Raw genomic sequence first — 19,832 nt, 5'->3', positions numbered from 1 at the left:
CTCAAGTGGTAGAGCTCTAGCCTTGAGCTGAAGAGCTGAGGGACAGCACCCAGGCCCAGAGTTCAGGCCCCATGACCGGACCCCGAAAAAAAAAAAAGAATGCATTCAGAAAAGATACTTTGTGCTAAGATTTAAGGCATAGTTCACAAAAATCATCCAAGTACCTAGATGCATCAGACACTGACATATTTACCCAGATTTTATTGCACATTAAAGATTTCAACATCTGCAGAAAGAACGTTTTGTTCTTTTGATGTAGTTCAAAGTTGAAAACGCATTTGAGAATTGAAAATGCAGGACAGCACAAAATAGGAACTTAAAAAACACTTGTTGAGATTGGTCTTTCTTTTCTAATCTATAAATAAATAAGAAGATAAATTAGGATCAAGTCAACTATATAATTTGTCTAATATATACATAAGATACATTTATGTATGCATATACAAATACATAAATATATGCATATATATCAACATGCTTGTGTATACATGCACAGACATATATATAAAAAATTTTAATTTCTTCTGTAGGTCTATATTAGTTTTCAGTTGTGTTTATATATACATTTCACAATTCTAACTCAAATGAGTAAGTTTTAAATATATGTTTTCTTGCAAGCATGGTAGCACATACCTGTACTCCCAGAAGGTGCAAGGCTGCTGAGGCAGGAGAATCAAAGTCCAAGGCTGGCCTGAGAAAAAGGAAAGAAAAAACTATCTAAAAAAGTAAAAGGAAATACAGGATCTACGTGGTAGAGTGCTTGCAAGCACTAGGCTATGAACTCAAATTCTAGTACTAAAGGAAGGAGAGAAAGAAGCAGAGAAGGAAAGAGGAAGGAAGAGAAAGAAGGAAGGAAGAAGGGAGAGAGGGAGGAAAGGAGGGAGGGAGGGAGGAAGGAAAAGGAATTGTCTGCTGAGGGTTTTGTATTAAGATACACAGAGCCAGGAGCCGGTGGCTCACACCTGTAATCGGTGGCTCACACCTGTAATCCCAGCTACTCAGGAGCTGAGATTTGAGGATCGCAGTTCAAAACCAGCCAGGGCTGGAAAGGCCATGAGACTCTTATCTCCAATAAACCACTCAGAAAACTAGAAGTGGTGCTGTGGCTCAAGTGGTATAGCACCAGCCTTGAGCTGAAGAGCTGAGGGACAGTGCACAGGCCCAGAGTTCAAGCTCCACAACCAACAACAACAAAAAGATACACCAAATCAGAAGCAATGTGAGATGGCAATGGAAGTGAAAGAGACAAGGGAAGAGAGAAATGATAAAAATAAATTCTAAAGTGTGTGTTGCTTTCTGTGTTGGTGGCTCATGTCTGTAATCCTAGCTACTCAGATGCTGAGTATCATGATTCCAGGAGGTTCTAAGGCAGATAGACATCAGCTTCAAAATAGCCCATAAAAAGCCAGGCTGGAAGCATACATCAAGTGATAAGAGTACTAGCTCAAGTGAGCAAGCCAAATAAGCAGAAAGATTTGAATTTAAACCTCAGCACCTCAAAAAAAAACTTTTCATGTCACAAAGAGATAAAATATTCAAGTAACTTGAAAGTACTGTTGTTGAATGGATTTTTATACCCTCTGAAATTGAACAACAGATCTTATAAATACTGCAAGAATATAAAACACAGTCTGCAATCAAGGGGGTGAATTGTCATTTAGGGACAAAAAAAAAAGATGAACAAATAATTAACATATTAACTGAGCACTAAATTACACAATACAAACTACAAATCTGTCAGACTTAAAGATCAAAATGGGTGATAAAAATCTATCTTTTCCTCTCTCCTCTACTTCTTTTTTATTCTAACTTCCCTTTTTATTAAGCCAGAGGGTAGGGTAAGAAAACTATGTATGTTTACATATGTGTTGCAAGTCTGAGTCCCACCAAATCTTTCACCTAGAACTTAAGTGATATCAGAGACTACTAGAAAATTTCAACAACCTAGAAGGGCAAAGACTTCATCTGCAGCAATGACCCCGCAAAGAAACAGATGACCAGTATGTAGAACACATACAAAATACATACACAAATTTATCCCCATTTTCAGACTAACACACACAGATAGGATGAAAGTTTTCTGGACTCCCTCCTACCTCCTTCATACATAACAGAAATCCAGATCCAGGACTGGGAGTAGAGACTGAAGGATAACAAGAAAGAATATAAAAAAGATAAGGCGCCTGTAACACAAACACTAAAATTCATTCAAATATCAGATACTTTGCTCACATTAAGCATTCATAAGAATAATTCAATACACATGGGCCATACAAATGTCCAAATATCCACATCAATGCTGTAAGGAAAGGCTATCTACAATCAAAACAACTTTGCTAAAGACGAGAATATCCTTTTAGTTGCGCTCTTTGTGTGACATGTTTATGTAAGCAATTTTAAAATATCACTATGGCCATAAGCTTGAGAAGTACCTTAGAGAAAAAAGCTATGTAAAAACACAAATCACAATCACTATTGTAGTATTGTCATAAAAGCAGTACTTCTCAAGGGAAAAAAACTGAAATAAAACAAAAGTTACATTCGCTTTAAAACTATTCAAAGAAAATGCATTCTTTTTCCACTATCCTTACTCCCCAAATCCCAGGTCCATTAGACTGTCAGCTACCTTTCAAAAACCCTAGAGAGCCCATTTTCCAGTGACCTTTAATCAAACTCCTCTGAGACACAATCTGCTGCACACAATTCTTTTCCATTTGCCAAAGTTCTTTTCTAGCCCTCCAAGTTACCACTTTTAGTTTTCAATCCTCATCATAAACTTTTAAAAATTTATTTCTCACCATTTTGTAGAAATGGAACCTTCAAGAAATACAGTGAAATAGTTCTGAATTCCTAAGTGACCACTTACTAAACCTTTAGGCAAGTTACCTTGGTCTGAAAAGTCTCTTTACTCCCTGAAGAAGTTCATTCTTTACTAGGATATTTTCAAAGTTCTTAATTAATATTGTAAGGGATACATCCAAAGTAATGGTAGCTATTCAAAAGAAGGTAAAGGAAGGATTACTACTTCATGCTTTGCTGGGGGAGGTGGAGTTGTTTGGCATATCCTCTGCTATAATGTGGGAAGGGCCTAAATTCTTAGATATATCTTTTTGACATTTAGAAAAAAGTACCTAACAGGTTTAGGCAAAGACAGTAGCTACCATTCAGTACCGCTGCACTGATTAAAGCCTATGAATCTATAAAGGAGTGTAAGATTTCAAGGTTTTTTTTTTTTCCCCACAATAGCAACATGTTCCATTATCAAAGAGAATCACTCTAATTCCCTGATATCTTATTTCAAATAAAAATGTTAAAAAAAAGAAAACATTTAAAAGACATCTTCTAAATGTTCCTTCCCTGATGAATAAATGTTAAAGACCTTGGGTATGGCTTAGGGGCATGCTTACCCAACACTGAGCCAAAAGAAAAAAATTGCCCTGGCAACTATGAATCTACAAAGTCAGAGCTCAGGAAACAACTGTCTGCTCGTCTTCTCTAATAGACTGGGATCAAAGACAATGTATATATGATGACTACAAAAAGAGACCAAGAGACAAACCTAGTGCCAGTACTTCATACCACCAGCTCCCCAATGGCTCTGGGATCCTCTCCAATTTCAAGGCTGTTGATTGCTTAAATACATCCTAAATACAGAAAGTATTGACAAAAAGTATATACTTTTTGAAAAATTGTTATTGGTGAGGAAGAGTTGCCAGGGTCTTATTATATAGCTCAAGGCTAGCCTGAAACTTGACTTTCCTGTCTCTCTATTCTGTCTATTCTGTCTCTCTATCCTGTACCACCTTGCCTGCCTACAGATTTCAGTTCTAACAGAATTTACATCCAAACTCAACACTCTGCCACTGACTAATTTTACATTCTTTGAATGCTAAAAACCTAATATAAGACTAAAATGATTAATTCTCTTATTTCTTATAAGTATATTAGAGATCAGTACATTAACACCTAACATGCTGTGAATGACTAAGAGAAAAGCACTACAGTATTTAAAATAATAATAATAACAATAATAATTTTTCTGTATTCTGACCTCTTTATTCCATGGTGCTATCCTAAGCAATTTGAGACCTTATTACAGCTTTCAGTGAAAAATTTGAGGAGTTAAATAGTACTCTTTTAAGCCTGGTACAATGGCTCACACCTGTAATCTAGGCTATATTGCAGGTCTTGTATAGGAGGATCTCAGACCAAAGTCAGCCAGAGACCCACCCCCCCCAAAAAAATAGGAAAAAAAAAAAAGTAATTTAAGACCCTACGTAAAAAAAAAAAAAAAAAAAAGGCTAGGGTTATAGTGCAAGTGACAGAATATCTGCCTAGAAAGTGCAAAACCCTGAGTTCAAACTCGAGAGAGACAGACAGAGACAGTCAGTCAGACAAAGAAAGAGAGACAGAGAGAGAGATGACGTATTTCCAGATATTTTTATTTTATACTTTTCTAGTATAACAATAATACATACCATAAGAATATCAAATACTGAGAAGTATTAAAAAAAAAAAAAAGAAAATGCAGCTGGGCACCAGTGGCTTATGCCTGAAATCCTAGCTACTCAGGAGACTGAGATCTGAGGATCATGGTTCAAAGCCTGCCCGGGCAGAAAAAGCCGTGAGAGTCTTTATCTCCAATAAAGCATTAGAAAACCGGAAGCGGTGCTGTGGCTCAAGCGGTAGAGCACTAGCCTTGAGCTGAAGAACACAGGGACAACACCCAAGCCCCTCAATCCCCTCAACCAACAACAACAAAAAAAAGCAAATAGCTCAAAATCGAACAAAACACTGAGCATTGAGATACAATGTACACATAAACCATAGCAGCTCACATACTTAATAGATGTATATATTTTACACAAATACCTTCACATTACTGAACTGATTTTAACCTACTATGTATTATAGAACTTACACAGCTTTAATATTCCATTACCTATATTATCCATATTAACTAGTCATATAATATTAAATGTTTATATAATTGTTCTGCAATGAATATGAATCTCTACAAATAATTTCATATAATGATTTCACTTTTTAGAAAGAGAATTACTAGTCCAATACTACAGATCCTTAAAATTATGAAAGATACTCCCAGACTATCTCTGACCAAACAGAATTCACTTTCTACAATTCGCTGAATATCACTCTTCTCTCATCTTTTATATTTCTTTAATGAACTAAAATAAGCAATATTATTTGTAGAGCATTAATATTTCATTTGTGAAATGTCACTAACTTTTGGCAATCTTTTTCGCACAGATTTGCAGATTACCTGCCTTTTTTGTTATTGATTTGTAAATGTTTTTAAATACAATAAAGAGAATGCATCTTTGTCTATATATTATAAATAATAATTACCAGTTTGTGTTGCAACTTTCTTGATGCTGCTTTTTGAATAAAGTATCTTTAATTATTTAATCAATCTAGAAATCTTTAAATTAATGGGGTTTGGATTATACTTAAAAGAGCTTCATTTCAATATAGTGAAAATAATAATCAGAAATATCTAGGATTATTATAACTGTTAATTAAATATTTAATAGATTTTAACCTATGTTTAGTATATTATAAAGAGAAAGGAGTCAGTATATAATTTTTATACTTAGGTAATCCTCTTAAACTTATTGATTGAAAAAATACCTATCCCATCCTCTCACTGAAATTCCATCTTGATATCATAAATCACATATAAACCCTCTATTCTATAACATTTATACCAAGACATACATACTAGTTCTACATTAATGCCATATTGTTTTAGATGTTTAACTTTACAATGTGTTTTCACATAACAAAATAATGTAAAGCATTAGACAAGATGGTGCATATCAATACTTCCTACCTAGTGATTTTTTAATATCAAAGACAATGAAAAAGCTAAAAAATGAGGCATTTGACATTAATATTAGTACTCAAAAATACAATATTATTTACAGTTAGCAATGCTTTTACACTACCTAATATTATGCTCATACTATATTACAAAGTAATTTTTTATTCAATTTTGCCTAAGAAGTTACAATCTGTTCAAAGACTTACTAATGATTATATGACCAATAAGTAGCATAGTTAAAAACCTAAATTTTGCCAGGTGCCAGTAGCTTACACCTGTAATCTTAGAGATCTGAGGATCATGGTTCAAAGCCAGCCCAGGCAGAAAAGTCCCCATGAGTCTATTATCTATAATTAACCAATCAAAAACCAGTCCCCATGAGTCTATTATCTCTAATTAACCAATCAAAAACCAGAAGTGGCACTGTAGCTCACAGTGGTAGAGTACTAGCCTTGAGCACAAAGAGGCTCAAGAACAGTGTCCAGGCCCTGAATTCAAGCCCCAGGAACGGCAAAAAAAAAAAGAGCAATAAAGCTAAGCTACAGGCCTAAATTTTCTTATTGTCTAATTAAACTATTTCACTAAAATATATATGTGATAGGTACACAGAAACGAAAGCATAATTATATATAGATTTTAAAGTATATATATAAACAGATACATAATACATTATTAATATATGCATATTCTCTATATAGATAGATGCATTATTTATTCAAACACACATACCTTTATTTAATTGAGTAAAGTGTTTCTAAATTTAAGTTGGTATTCTTGAAGATTTTGACAGTTTTATCTGTATTGTACACCCTAAAAAATATAGTATGAATAAAATAGAAAATCAAAAATTTGGTCTATATTGCCTTATAGACTTTTACCTTGTGATTTCTTAAATATACAGAAAAGCTAATATATTTTCATTTTCATAAGGATCTTTCCTTCAGTAATACTTGATTACTAGCCCTAAGAGATAAGTTTTGGATATATCACAAAACAGGTCCTGCTATCATACAAATATCAAGGATATAAAAGCAAGGACTAGAGATGTGTGTATTAAAAGTCCAGGTAGGCAGGTGCTAGTGGCTCATGTCTGTAATCCTAGCTACTCAGGAGGCTGAGATCTGAGATCATGGTTCAAAGCCAGCTCCAGCAGGAAAAGTCCATGAGATTCTTATCTCCAATTAACCACCAGAAATCCAAAAGTGGTGCTGTGGCTCAAAGTTGTAGAGCACTAGCCTTGAGCTGAAGAGCTCCAGGACAGTGTCCAGGCCCAGAGTTTAAGCTCTACAACCAAAAAAGAAAAAGGAAAGAAAGAAAGAAAGTCCAGATGTGTACTGGTGGCTTGCACCTGTAATCCTAACTATTCAAGATGCTGAGATATGCATACCAATGTTTGAAGCCAACCCGGGCAAAAAAGTCCAATGAGACTTATCCCCAATTAATCAGCAAAAACCTGGCACTGCAAGTTTGTCTCAAGTGGTAGAATGCCAGCTTGAATGCAAAAGCTAAGCAAGAGTGTAAAGCACTGAGTTCAAGTTCCAGGATCAGCACAAGAAACAATTTAAAAAGTCCAGGATTCACTAGGAAAAAAAATTACCATTGTCACATTTAACACCATACAAGACATACCAGATCAGGCCAGTAATTCTACTACTCAAAAGACAGAGATAAGGAATAAGTATCACAGTTCAAGGCTAGCCTGGAAGAAAAAGTTTTCATGACTTCATCTCAAACAATTAAAAAAAAAAAAAAAGCTGGGCATGGTGGCATGCGCGTGTTACTCCAACTACATGGGAAATACAAATAGGATGATCACCATCCAAGGCAGTCTGAGAGTAAAATACAAAACCTTATTTAAAAAGTAGCCAAAGTGGGCTGGGAAGGCAGCTCAGTGGTAGAGTTCTTGCCTTGTGTCCATGAGGCCCTGGGTTCAATTCCTCAGAACCACATAAGCAGAAAAAGTTGGAAGTGGCGCTGTGGCTCAATTGGTAGAGCGCTAGCCTTGAGCTGAAGAGCTGAGGGACAGTGCCCAGGCCCAGAGTTCAGTTGCCACAACTGGCAAAAAAAAAGGGAGCCAAAGTGAAAAAATAATTTAAAAGGACTGGCTCAAATGAAGAGAGAAGTGTGAGTATTCTTGTATAAGGCAGTGACACTAACAAATTTGTTCAGAAACCATAAGACACAAATAACCAAGGTCTGTCAAATAATTCAGTCAGGAGGAAGAGGTATTTTGAAACAAGAGGTATATTACCAATATATTCCACAAATTTAAGCTACCTAATTAGCAGGAATTCTTATTCACACCAACTTATTGCAATGATGTATAACAACTGACTTCCAAGCCTTTAAAGGCTTACACACAATTTTGAGTATTGTCCCATCTGTCCATTGTCCATGCTATCAAAGATATCATGCTGTGAAACTGTACACATGAAGCATGGCCAAAAACAAATACGATTTTATAAATACCTTATACTTAGATACTATGCTATCCAAATTTGCATCAACTAAGGTTTGTCCACAAACCTTCACATTGCTAGAAATTCAGTTTAAGAGACAACTTTGGAAAAAAGAGAAAATGACTTTGGAGGAGATATGTAGTATGGTGATACTTCTTGATTAGTGGCGAGGAAAGAGGAAACTGGCTGGAAAAGAGAAGTTGTCCATGGAGGAAAACCTAGCAAGACATCTACTGTAATGCTCACAAACAGAGAACTTCCTTTTTAGCCAAGGTTTCTAGAAACATGTCAGTCAAATGAAATGCAGAAGTAGCTCCTTAACCAAGGTAAAGGATATTTTATACTTTTCCCTAGGTAACTTGATGGCATCTCTTTCTAGGCATGATGAATCAATTGCTGGTATATCCTCTCTGCAGAGAGCTTTGATATCTTAGAAAGATACCAAGAAGTGTAAACCAAATGAAATGCACGTAAGCAAAAGAAGAAACTCATTTTCAAAACAGCTTGTTTTCCACAAAATAAAACACACAAAAATAAGGTTAGGGTCACATACTACAAGGTAGTAGGTCATTACACAGAAATAATTCCTTCTACATGAAATTCACTTTTTAAAACATTGGAAAAAAAAGTCAAGCAGTAAAAGGATATCTCAAAATGTAAATAATTTTGGGGGCTGGGAAGGTGGCTCAGTGGTAGAGCGCTTGCCTTGCATGCATGAAACCCTGGGTTCAATTCCTCAGTACCACATAAGCAGAAAAAAAAAGCCGGAGTGTCGCTGTGGCTCAAGTGGTAGAGCGCTAGCCTTGAGCTGAAGAGCTGAGGGACAGTGCCCAGGCCCAGAGTTCAGGCCCCACAACCGGACCCAAAAAAAAAAAAAAAAAACCATACATTTAGGGGCTGGGAAAGTGGCTCAGTGGTAGAGCGCTTGCCTTGCATGCCCGAGGCCCTGGGTTCGATCTCTCAGCACCACATAAACAAAAAGAAAAAAGCCGGAAGTGGCGCTGTGGCTCAAGTAGTAGAGAGCTAGCCTTGAGTTGAGCTGAAGAGCTGAGGGACAGCGCCCAGGCCCAGAGTTCAGGCTCCATGACCGGACCCCAGAAAAATAAATAAAAAATAAATGTAAATAATTTTGAAGGCCAGATTTTTTTAAACAATACTTATTTTAAAATAAGTAAACATAAAGAATATTTTCTGCCATGCACCAGGGGCTCACACCTGTAATCATCCCAAACAGGATGGTCTGAGGATAGCAGCTCAAAGCTAGCCAAGCAGAAAGGTCCCCATGAGACTCTTATTGCCAAAAAGTTACTCAGAAAAGGCCAGAAATAGCAATGTGGCTCAATGGTTGAACACTAGCCATGAGCCAAAGCAGCTCAGGGGCAGTGCCCAGTCCCTGAGTTGAAGGCCCCAGGACCTGCACACACAAAAAGGAAAAAAAAAAAAAAGAATATTTTCTTTACCAATACATTGGGAAATACTAGAGATTTTAGGGTTGCTTTCTTTTCATTTTCCAATATAAATTAAGGAGATTCTAGGTGCCAGTGGCTCACACGTACAATGCCAGATATTCAGGAGGCTGAGATCTGAGGATCATGGTTTGAAGCCAGATCAGGCAGAAAAGTCCATAAGACTCTTATTTCCAATTAACCACCAGAAAACCAGAAATAGCACTGTGGCTCCAAGTGGTAGAGTGCTAGCCTTCAGAAAAAAAAAGCTCAGAGATAGCACCCAGGCCCTGAGTTCAAGACCCACAATTGAGAAAAAAGTGATAAATTAAGATGATTATTTGGTGAAGGATGATATAATCTAAAAGTGAGACTGATCCTTTCTTTTGAAAATCTACCCTCCATAGAATTATTACCTGATTTCTAAATTTGATATACATTATTCTACTAAACCATGAATACAATATGTATTATTAGATACAAGCATCAAGTTTCTGTGACTCTAAAATGCTTTATCTTTTTAACTAAAAAGAAGTAGTATCAGCCTACAAAAGATATTTTTGCTGCCAGGCACTGGTGGCTTATGCTTAATCCTAGCTACTCAGGAGACTGAGATCTGAGGATCGTGGTTCGAAGCCATCTCTGGCAGGAAAGTCTGTACGATTCTTATGTTCACTTACCAGAAAACCAGAAATGGAGCTGTGATGGAGCACTAACCTTGAGCAGAAAAGATCAGGAACAGCACTCAGGCTCTGAGTTCAACCCAATGACCAAAAAGAAAAGAAAAAAATCCTAAACTAAATATCTATTGTTTTCTTACACTATTAGAATCCTCATTTTAAATATCCATACTGTAATGAGAGTAATATATAAACTGACATTTCTATACGTGATTTCCAGTCTGTCAGCCTTAAAAAAAAAAAAATCATTTCTTTAAACTAACAGTTCAAACAAAAACAAAATTCAAACTGAACAACAAAAAAAATCAGGCAAGGAAAAAAATGTGTTATTAATGAACTGATGAATCAATTAATTATATGAGAAACAAATCAAATCAAAACCTGTAAACACATCCTTACGTGTGTTATTGTGAAAACTGACAATCATTGTTCAAGTTATTTATTCCAACTACATGGTACTGAGACAGAATTATGATTATGGTGCCCTCTGCTGGGTTATGTAGTCATAAACTCAACCTAACATTACTACCAGTACAATAAAATCAAACTGTTAAAACATCAAGTGAAAAATCACTTTTTCAATCCACAACTACTTGATGCCTATAATTATAAAAAAGTTAACATGAATATTTATTTATATATATACAATTTATAATAAATTGATCCAAGGCCTTTTCAATAAAGCCAATAAAGTATCAGTACACTTAAAATATAAAACAGTAAATTATAAAGGGTACACTAAACATGTTTTAATGCACATTATTTTTATTAGCAATTCTATCACTTGACAATATATTTGTTATTAAGACCCCATTTATGACATGCATTGTAATAAACTACCATTTGGTAATTTTATGTAATTTTTATGACAAATAATCAAAATAGTTTATTTTAAGCCAGACACCGGTGGCTCATGCCTGTAATCCTAACTCGTCAGAAAGCTGAGATCTGAGGATCGCAATTCAAAGCCAGCCAGATCAGGGAAGTCTGTGAGACTCATATCTCCAATAAGAGTTTCAGAAAACCAGAAGTGGTGCTGTGGTTCAAGTGGTAGTGTACTAGCCTTGAGCAAAAGAAGCTCAGGGACACTGTCCAGGTACAGAGTTCATGCCACAGGACCAGAAAAAAAAAGTTTATTTTAAAATACCAGAATAACTCGGTATCTTTATTAATTTAAAAATATGATACATAAAAACAAAAATATTCATATTTATTGGTATCTTTTTATTATTAAAGAATTTTGTAATGAAGACAGTAGTAATAAATAATATCTGTTTATTGAGCATCAACTCTGAGGAAAGCAGTGTGCTATCATCATTGGATATGCATCATACCTAATCTCTAAAAAATGAGGAAAATTGGAACTAACAGAGATCATATAAATTATTCATGATGAACTTCAGAACTAGGATTTAAATGTAGGTAATCTCATTCCAAAGTTTCAGACCTTCCTACCAAACAACAGATAGCAGTGAAAAAAATACCTTTAGCACACCATTTACCTGTTTGTTAGTGCAACCATAACTTGGGGAGAAGAAAATGAGAAAAACAGAGGATAAGATGTATAAAATAATAGTTTAGAACTTTAGGAATTATGTTTATTTTATATAATGCTGCCAGCTAGTGGCCTATTTCACACTAAGTCAGAGTAGTATGTATTTCTGATGCAAAAATTCTGAGCCAGGTGCCCATGGCTCACACCTGTAATCTTAGTTACTTAAGAGGCTAAAATCTAAGGAACATGGTTTGAAACCAACCAGAGCAGAAAAAGTCCCCTTAAGATTCTTATCTCCAATTAACTATTCAAAAACTGGAAAAGGCACTGTGGATCAAAGTGGTATAGCACTGGCCCTTAAGCACAAGAGCTCACTGACAGTATCTAGGCCCTAACTTCAAGCCCCACAACCAACAACAACAATTCTGCATTTCATAACTGAGGATAATATTCTAAAAGTACATACGCAGAGGGCTGACCTAATGATATTTAACATTAGTTAAATGCTTCCTCAACTACCATTAGCATCCTCTGACCAGTCTGAAACTACCCTCTGATAAAAAAAAGATATGCCTAAGTGGGGAAAGAATTCAAATTCAGTAACTGTCAGAAAATAGGCACACCTGCTGTCCATGAAGGTACACCTGTCACTGTCCATGGAAAAGAAACAGACTTTAAATATTTCAAGAAAATTTAACATTTATTAATTTAACATTTATAGAAAAAGCACAATCATGTCTTAGTGACACAACACAACCTTTCTATATGATTAAAAGCTTGCCATAATATGGATATAAGAGCAAAGTTACTGTCTGCTAATTACAGGACAACTTTTCTACGCACACGCATGCATTTGATGAAGCAGTACTTTTTATAAAGTATGTTGGTTAAGTATGGACACTAAGTAGTGATAGTTCTGTAATATTCTTTAGAAACAAGTTATTTGAGTACTGATTTTACATTTTAAATGGTCATATTTCACTAATAATTCAAATCTGAAAATAAGTACCAAATGTAACAAACATGAAGGAGGACACAGCTCTTGTCAGTGACATTCTCAGCTGACTTCTTTCATCACATGACATTATTTTAGAATTATTTAAGTTATCTCCTCAGTACAGAAATCTGTCACCCTTTAAAAGCTTAGCTAAAAGTCAATAAATTCTATAACACTGGAAAATTACATAAAACAAAAGCACTCTGGTATTAAAATATATTAGCATCATGGAAAACATGGCCTGGGTTTAATCTATATTGAAAGAGCAAAGAATCAGGGAATGAAATAGAAAGCATCCAAAACACAGCAAAAAAAGAAACCTTGTATTGGATTAACTGAGAAAGCATTGAAAACAAGAAATAAAAGGGACAGTACTGGAGAACCAGTGTTCCTTCTGACACACACACACACACACACACACACACACACACAATCCGGCAAAGTGCAAAAAAAAAAAAAAAAATGCCATAGCCATTTAGCATGCATCTTATATGAGGCTTATTTTGCATCTACATACAATAACAATTTGGGCTATCTATATATATATAAACATATATACATATACATGGCTATTTATACATATATGCATGTATGTCCATATTATATATACATAGCAAGTATAATAATAAAAACTCTAAGTTCACTGAAAACATTAAGTATATTTCTGTAACTTTATCATATAACTTACAGACATTTCCTGTATTGTCAAAGCTGGTAAGAACATCTTCAACATTCAAGGATCCACTATCTCGCCTACAAAGGAATAAAGCATTTTCTTTAATGATTCTGAAATCTAATAGGTTTTTTTTAAAGCTGAGACAGTCTAATAGACTCAATACTTATAAACCTTTTTTTTTTTTTTTGCTGGTTTTGTGTATTTATATGGTGCTGAGGAATCGAACCCAGGGCCTCAGGCATGCAAGGCAAGCACTCTACTGCTGAGCCACCTTCCCAGCCCCACTTATAAACCTTTTTATTTTATGTTTTTAAAATATTTTCTGCCCACTAGAGGGAGAAGAGAAAAAGACAGAACATAACCTTCAGTGTATTTAATGCAATTGACATTTTAAATGAATAATCAGCATCTTTAAGAAGCAATATTTTTTTCAGTATTGTTTCAGTTATATAATGGTATGTTCTTAACCTTCATGATCAGCTTTTTTAAAGAAATTCACATTATACTTAAAGAATCTTTTTTGCCAGTCCTGGGGCTTGAACTCCAGGTCTGGACGCTGTCCCTAAGCTGCTTTTGCTCGAGGCTAGTGCTCTACCACTTGAGTCACAGTGCCACTTCCAGCTTTTTCTGTGTATGTGGTGCTAAGGAATCGAACCCAGGGCCTCATGCATGCGAGTCAAGCACTCTACCACTGAGCCACCTTCCCAGCCCTTAGAGAATCTTAAGAGTCAAAAGAAATCAATATCCAGATCCATGTTCAATAATACAGAAATTTGTAATGTTACAATTCTAGTGTAACCTCATTCACAAAGAACTACCAATCCTCGTCTACACATTGGGTCTCCATGCCAATCTAAATGTCAGTGGGAAAAATTTGTATTCCATTTGTTCACTCATCAATTCTATCTCCTTTAGTCCTAATCCCTCTTTACTTAATAGCCTTTTAAATAGTTTATTTGATTATTTAGTAATATTTAAGAGAGATATTATTCTTTGCCCAGTGCTGGTGGCTCATGCCTATAATCCTAGCTACTCAGAAGCTAAGATCTGAGGATTGTGGTTCAAAGCCATCCTAAACATAAGACTCTTATCGCCAATTAACCACCAAAAAAAGTGGAGCTGTGGCTCAAGTGGTAAAGCAAAAGAACTCAAGGACAGCACTCAGGCCCTGAGTTCAAGCTCCAGAAAGCAAGGGGAAAAAAAGAGGAGGAGATAGAGAGAGAGAGAAAGAAAGAAAGAAAGAGGGAGGGAGAGGGGGAAGAGGAGGAGAGAGGGAGGAAGGGATGGAGAAAAGGAAGGAGAAAGGGAAGGAGAGAGAGAAAGAAAGAGAAAAAGAAAGAAAGCAAGAAAGAAAGAAAGAGAGGGAAGGGGAAGAAGAGGGAGAAGGAGAAGAAGGGGAAGAAAGGGAGAGGGGAAAGGGAAGGGAAGGGAAGAGAAAAGGGAAAGGAGAAGGGGAAGGGAAAGGGAAAAAGAAAGGAAGGGAAGGGAAGGAAGGAGGGAGAGAGAAAGAGAAAGAGGAAGGAAGAAATAAAAAGGAGGAGGAAGAGAGGGAGGGGGAGAAGAGGGAGGGTGGGATGAATTATTCTTCTCAAATAGAGATGGACCTAACGTAGATTTCATGGAGCTTCAGTTACATTTCCATTGATGAAACTTGGTGATACAATCTTCTACATTCTCCCTCATAAAATTTAGTTTTAGCACTACTTTAGTATATCTTAATCATGTATAATAATCATTAATAATAAATTTTAAAAACATTCCATCCATATTAGCTTGTCATTAAAGTTACTATAAATGATATTTTGTGTTATGAATTGAATTGTCCTCCTCAATTCATATGTTGAATTCTCCATTTGGAGACAGACTCCTGAAGAAGTAAATGAATAAAAATAGGATTATTAGGGTGATCTTTAATCCAATATGACAAGCATCTTTATAAGAAAAGAAGACAATGAAATAAAAAGATAACCACGTTAAGAGGTAGCATAGGGTGGCAATCCAATAGGCCTCAGAAGAAACCCAACTTGACAATGATCTCTTAATCTCAAACTTCTAGCCCCTTAAACTATGAAAATATAAACTTGTGTTGTTTGTAGTACTTGATTTTGACAATCCTAGTAAACCAATACATATAATAAGCGCATAAGCTGGGCGCCAACGGCTAATATTGTAATCCTAGCTATTCAGGATACTGAGATCTAAGGATCAAGGTTTGAAGCCAGCCCAGGCAGGAAAGTTTGTAGGACACTGACCTCCAATTAATTACCAGAAAAGTGGAAGTGGTGCTGTGGCTCAAAATGGTGGAGTGCTAGCCTTGAGCCCAAAGACTCAGAGACAGCACTTAGGCCCTGAGTTCGATCTCCACAACGCTCCTCCCCCTCAAAAAAAAAAAAGAATACTTGTAAATTGTATTACCCCTTTCAGAGATAAAAGAGAGCTTTGTATTACTATCATAAAGATCCATTTCTCTGACAAAATTAGTAACTGAAATTGCAAAAATCATTTGCAACATTTAGCTCAAAATTGTCACTATCCAAAGAAACAAAATCACCAACCCAAAATCAACCCTTCCTCACAACTCAAAGAGTCTACACTGCCTCTGGGTATATAAAATTCTAAGAAAAGATCAGACTATTTACATTAGTATTATGGAAAACTACAATGAATACTGAGATAAGAAAAAGAACAAAGGGGCTGGGAAGGTGGCTCAGTGGTGGAGTGCTTGCCTTACATGCATGAGGCCCTGGGTTCGATTCCTCAGCACCACATAAGCAGAAAAAGCTGGAAGTGGGGCTGACGCTCAAGTGGTAGAGTGCTAGCCTTCAGCTGAAAAGTTGAGGGACAGCATCCAGGCCCAGCTTTCAGGCCCCACGACCAACCAAAAAAAAAAAAAGAAAAAGAACAAAGTACTTCACGTCTAAAAGGGAAAACAAAGCTATTAAGATTATCAATACTGGGCTGGGAAGGTGGCTCAGTGGTAGAGCACTTGCCTTGCATGCTCGAGGCCCTGAGTTCGATTCCTCAGCACCACATAAGAAAAAAAAAAGCCGGAAGTGGCGCTGTGGCTCATGGTAGAGGGCTAGCCTTGAGCTGAAGAGCTGAGGGACAGCGCACAGGCCCAGAGTTCAGGCCCCACGACCGGACCAAAAAAAAAAATAATTAAAAAAAAAATAAAAAATAACAAAACATTTTAGTACCTATCCTTCAAGTCTTATTCTGTGTTCATACACACCTTTAATAAAGAACTGAGAATGCACTGTTCATACTGTTTTGCAAATTTCATTTTTCATAATGTATTATAATCTCTTGTAACATGATTTTAATGAATAACAAATAGTTTTATATAAGACTCACTGTGCCACAAAACTTTATGATGGGTTTAACATTTTATCCAGCTTTGTACTAGTATATATATTGCTGCAATGAAAATGTTTATGGAAATATCATAAGCCCAATTTTGATTATTTCCTTAGGATAAATTTCTAAAAGTATAATTACCTTATGGCCTAATTTTAATATGAACATTTATATTCTCTCTCTTGTTCTTGCTCTGTCTCTCTCTTACTCTCACACACAAACATACATGCACAAACATATATGTGCATATACAATCCAAATGACATGTTGGAAATTAAATCTGAGGCAATATCAGAAAAAAGCTGCGGGCTGGGAAGTTGGCTCAGTGGTAGAGCGCTTGCCTTGCATGCATGAGGCCCTGGGTTCGATTCCTCAGCACCACATAAGCAAAAAGCAAAAAACCGGAAGTGGCACTGTGGCTCAAGTGGTAGAGCGCTAGCCTTGAGCTGAAGAGCTGAGGGACAGTGCTCAGGCCCAGAGTTCAGACCCCATGACCGAACCCAAAAAAAAAAAAAAAAAACAGAAAAAAGCTGCATACATTTTGCATAATGTCAACTATTCCTAAACACCAGAAACTAGGATAAGGTTAAGGGGTAGGGAAACATTGAACCTACTCCTAAACTAATTATAAAAATGGGAAACAAGCTAGGCGCCAGTAGCTCATGCCTATAATCCTAGCTATTCAGGAGGCTGAGATCTGAGGACTGTAGTTCAAAGCCAGGCCAGGAAGGAAAGTTTCTGAGACTCTTATCTACAATTAATCACAGAAAAAACTGGAAGTGGAAAGGTAGCTCAGTGGTAGAGTGCTTGCCTTGCATACATAAGGCCCTGGGTTTGATTCCTCTGCATCACATAAGCAGAAAAAGCTAGAAGTGGCACTGTGTGTGGCTCAAGTGGTAGAGGGGTAGCCATAAGCCAAAGGAGCTCAGGGACAACACCAAGGCCCAGTTCAAGCCCCAGGTCTGGCCAAAAAAGAAAAAAAAAGAAAAAAATTAGAAACAATTATCTATGACATTATCAGGGTTGAGAAACCATAAAAGATAGTATCTCATGAGAGAATGTCAATGACCACTGTCCTCAATAGAATTAGTGCTAATTATAGGAAATCTGATACAAACGCAGTTTGGTAAAGATTCAATTTGATTACTTCAAGTTTTCTTTTGTTTGTCCCAAACATAGGGATTATTCTTTGTCCAATCAGTCAAATACTTTATTCAATTGTCAACTCTATTAGATCTTGTCTACCCTTAATCTGTGTGCTATTTACCTATGGTCTGTCTAGATTCAATAGTTAAATACAAATGCTTACAAGGAAGGGATTTTTTCAAAGTGAATCCATATATCAGACTTAATGTCCTAGTAATTAATGTTGTTGGATAATAAAATTTTTGTCAAAATATCTTCAAGTATAAAAGTTCATTTCATCTTTCTCTCAAAGTCCAAAGCTTAAAAGTGTTTTTCATGACTTTAATTGCTAATATTCTCCACAGAGCCAATAATTTTTTTTCCATAGCCACCTAAAGCAATTATTATAGAACTTAATAACCTGTGAATTTCTTCCAAAGAAATGGTCTACAGATTTATAAGATTATTTCTTTGTTGCTTTGTATGTCCCTCCCCCACAGTATAACCCCTGCTGTTACTATAATCGATGTCTATATAATTTGTGGAGGAGATGGGGAAAAACAAGTCGTTTAAGGATACAGGTGGACCTGTTGCAACAATGAGAAGTACAAGCTGTCATGTCGAAAACCAGCTTTACAAAGTTGGTCCGGGGGAAGGGGAGAGGCTGGGAAGGGATGTGAAGGGTAAACAAAGGAGGAGGCTGCAATGCTTGATAAGAAATGTACTCATTATCCTGCCCATGTAATTGTAACCCCTCTGTACAGTATGTTCACAAAAAGTTAAAATTAAAATTAAAAAAAAAAAAGAAATGGTCTGCAGAGCAAAGACTAAGATACAGGTTATAAGAAGAGGTGCAGGGCTGGGAAGGTGGCTAAGTGGTAGAGCACTTGCCTTGCACCTATGAGGCCCTGGGTTCGATTTCTCAGCACCACATAAGCAGAAAAAGCCGAAGTGGCCCTGTGGCTCAAGTGGTAGAGCACTAGCCTTGAGCTGAAGAGCTGAGGGACAGTGCCCAGGCCCAGAGTTCAGGCCCACGATCGGACCCCCAAGAAAAAAAAAAAAAAAGAAGAGGTGCCTTTTTTTTAACAATTAAAAAAAAAAAGCAGACAAAGAAAAAAACTTGAAACTTAAATGTACCAAGACATTGAAACTACATGATGAAAGTAAATAAGAGCTAAATGTCACACCAAAATCATAAAAGAAAAAATAGTTAAGTTAGACACCTCCATGTATCAATAGATACTATGAAGAAAATGAAAAGGTAATATATAAAATGGAAGAAAATACTGGCATATATGTGATAATGTTAAATATCCAGAACTATAAAATCAAATAATAAATTCTTTCCAAATAACTGGTAGAAAACCAGGCATAAATGGCTCATGCCTATAATCCTAACTACTCAGAAGGCTGAGATCTGAGGATCAAGGTTTGAAGCCAACTCAGGCAGAAGAGTCCATGAGATGCTCATCTCCAATTAACCAGCAAAAAGCCAAAAGTGGAGGTATGGCTCAAGTAACAGAATATCAGCCTTAAGGAAAAAAGCTAAGGATAGCATTCAAGCCCTGAGTTCAAGCCCAAGAACTGGCATGGGTATATGCACTCATGCATGCCTACACATACATACACACTCTCTCTCTCTCTCTCTCTCTCTCTCTCTCTCTCTCTTCCTCCCTCCTTCCCTCCCTCCCTCCCTGGCAGAAAGTATTTTTTTTTTGGGGTCCGGTTGTGGGGCCTGAACTCTGGGCCTGGG

The 19,832-nt window shown here is 36.4% G+C and overlaps 1 protein-coding gene across 1 annotated transcript in view; it reads right to left on the bottom strand.

The window, feature by feature from the left end:
- Positions 1-19,832, bottom strand: part of Camkmt (calmodulin-lysine N-methyltransferase) — a 350,451-nt gene that overhangs the window by 312,556 nt on the left and 18,063 nt on the right. Inside the window, exon 3 of the mRNA XM_013017890.1 lies at positions 13,610-13,674. Coding sequence (XP_012873344.1) covers positions 13,610-13,674 — 65 coding nt within the window. The remainder of the gene's footprint in view (positions 1-13,609; positions 13,675-19,832) is intronic.

This window comes from Dipodomys ordii, unplaced genomic scaffold (genome assembly GCF_000151885.1).
Source record: "Dipodomys ordii isolate 6190 unplaced genomic scaffold, Dord_2.0 Scaffold37, whole genome shotgun sequence".
In the NCBI taxonomy this organism is placed as follows: domain Eukaryota; kingdom Metazoa; phylum Chordata; class Mammalia; order Rodentia; family Heteromyidae; genus Dipodomys; species Dipodomys ordii.
This window is presented reverse-complemented; position numbering and strand designations above follow the sequence as displayed.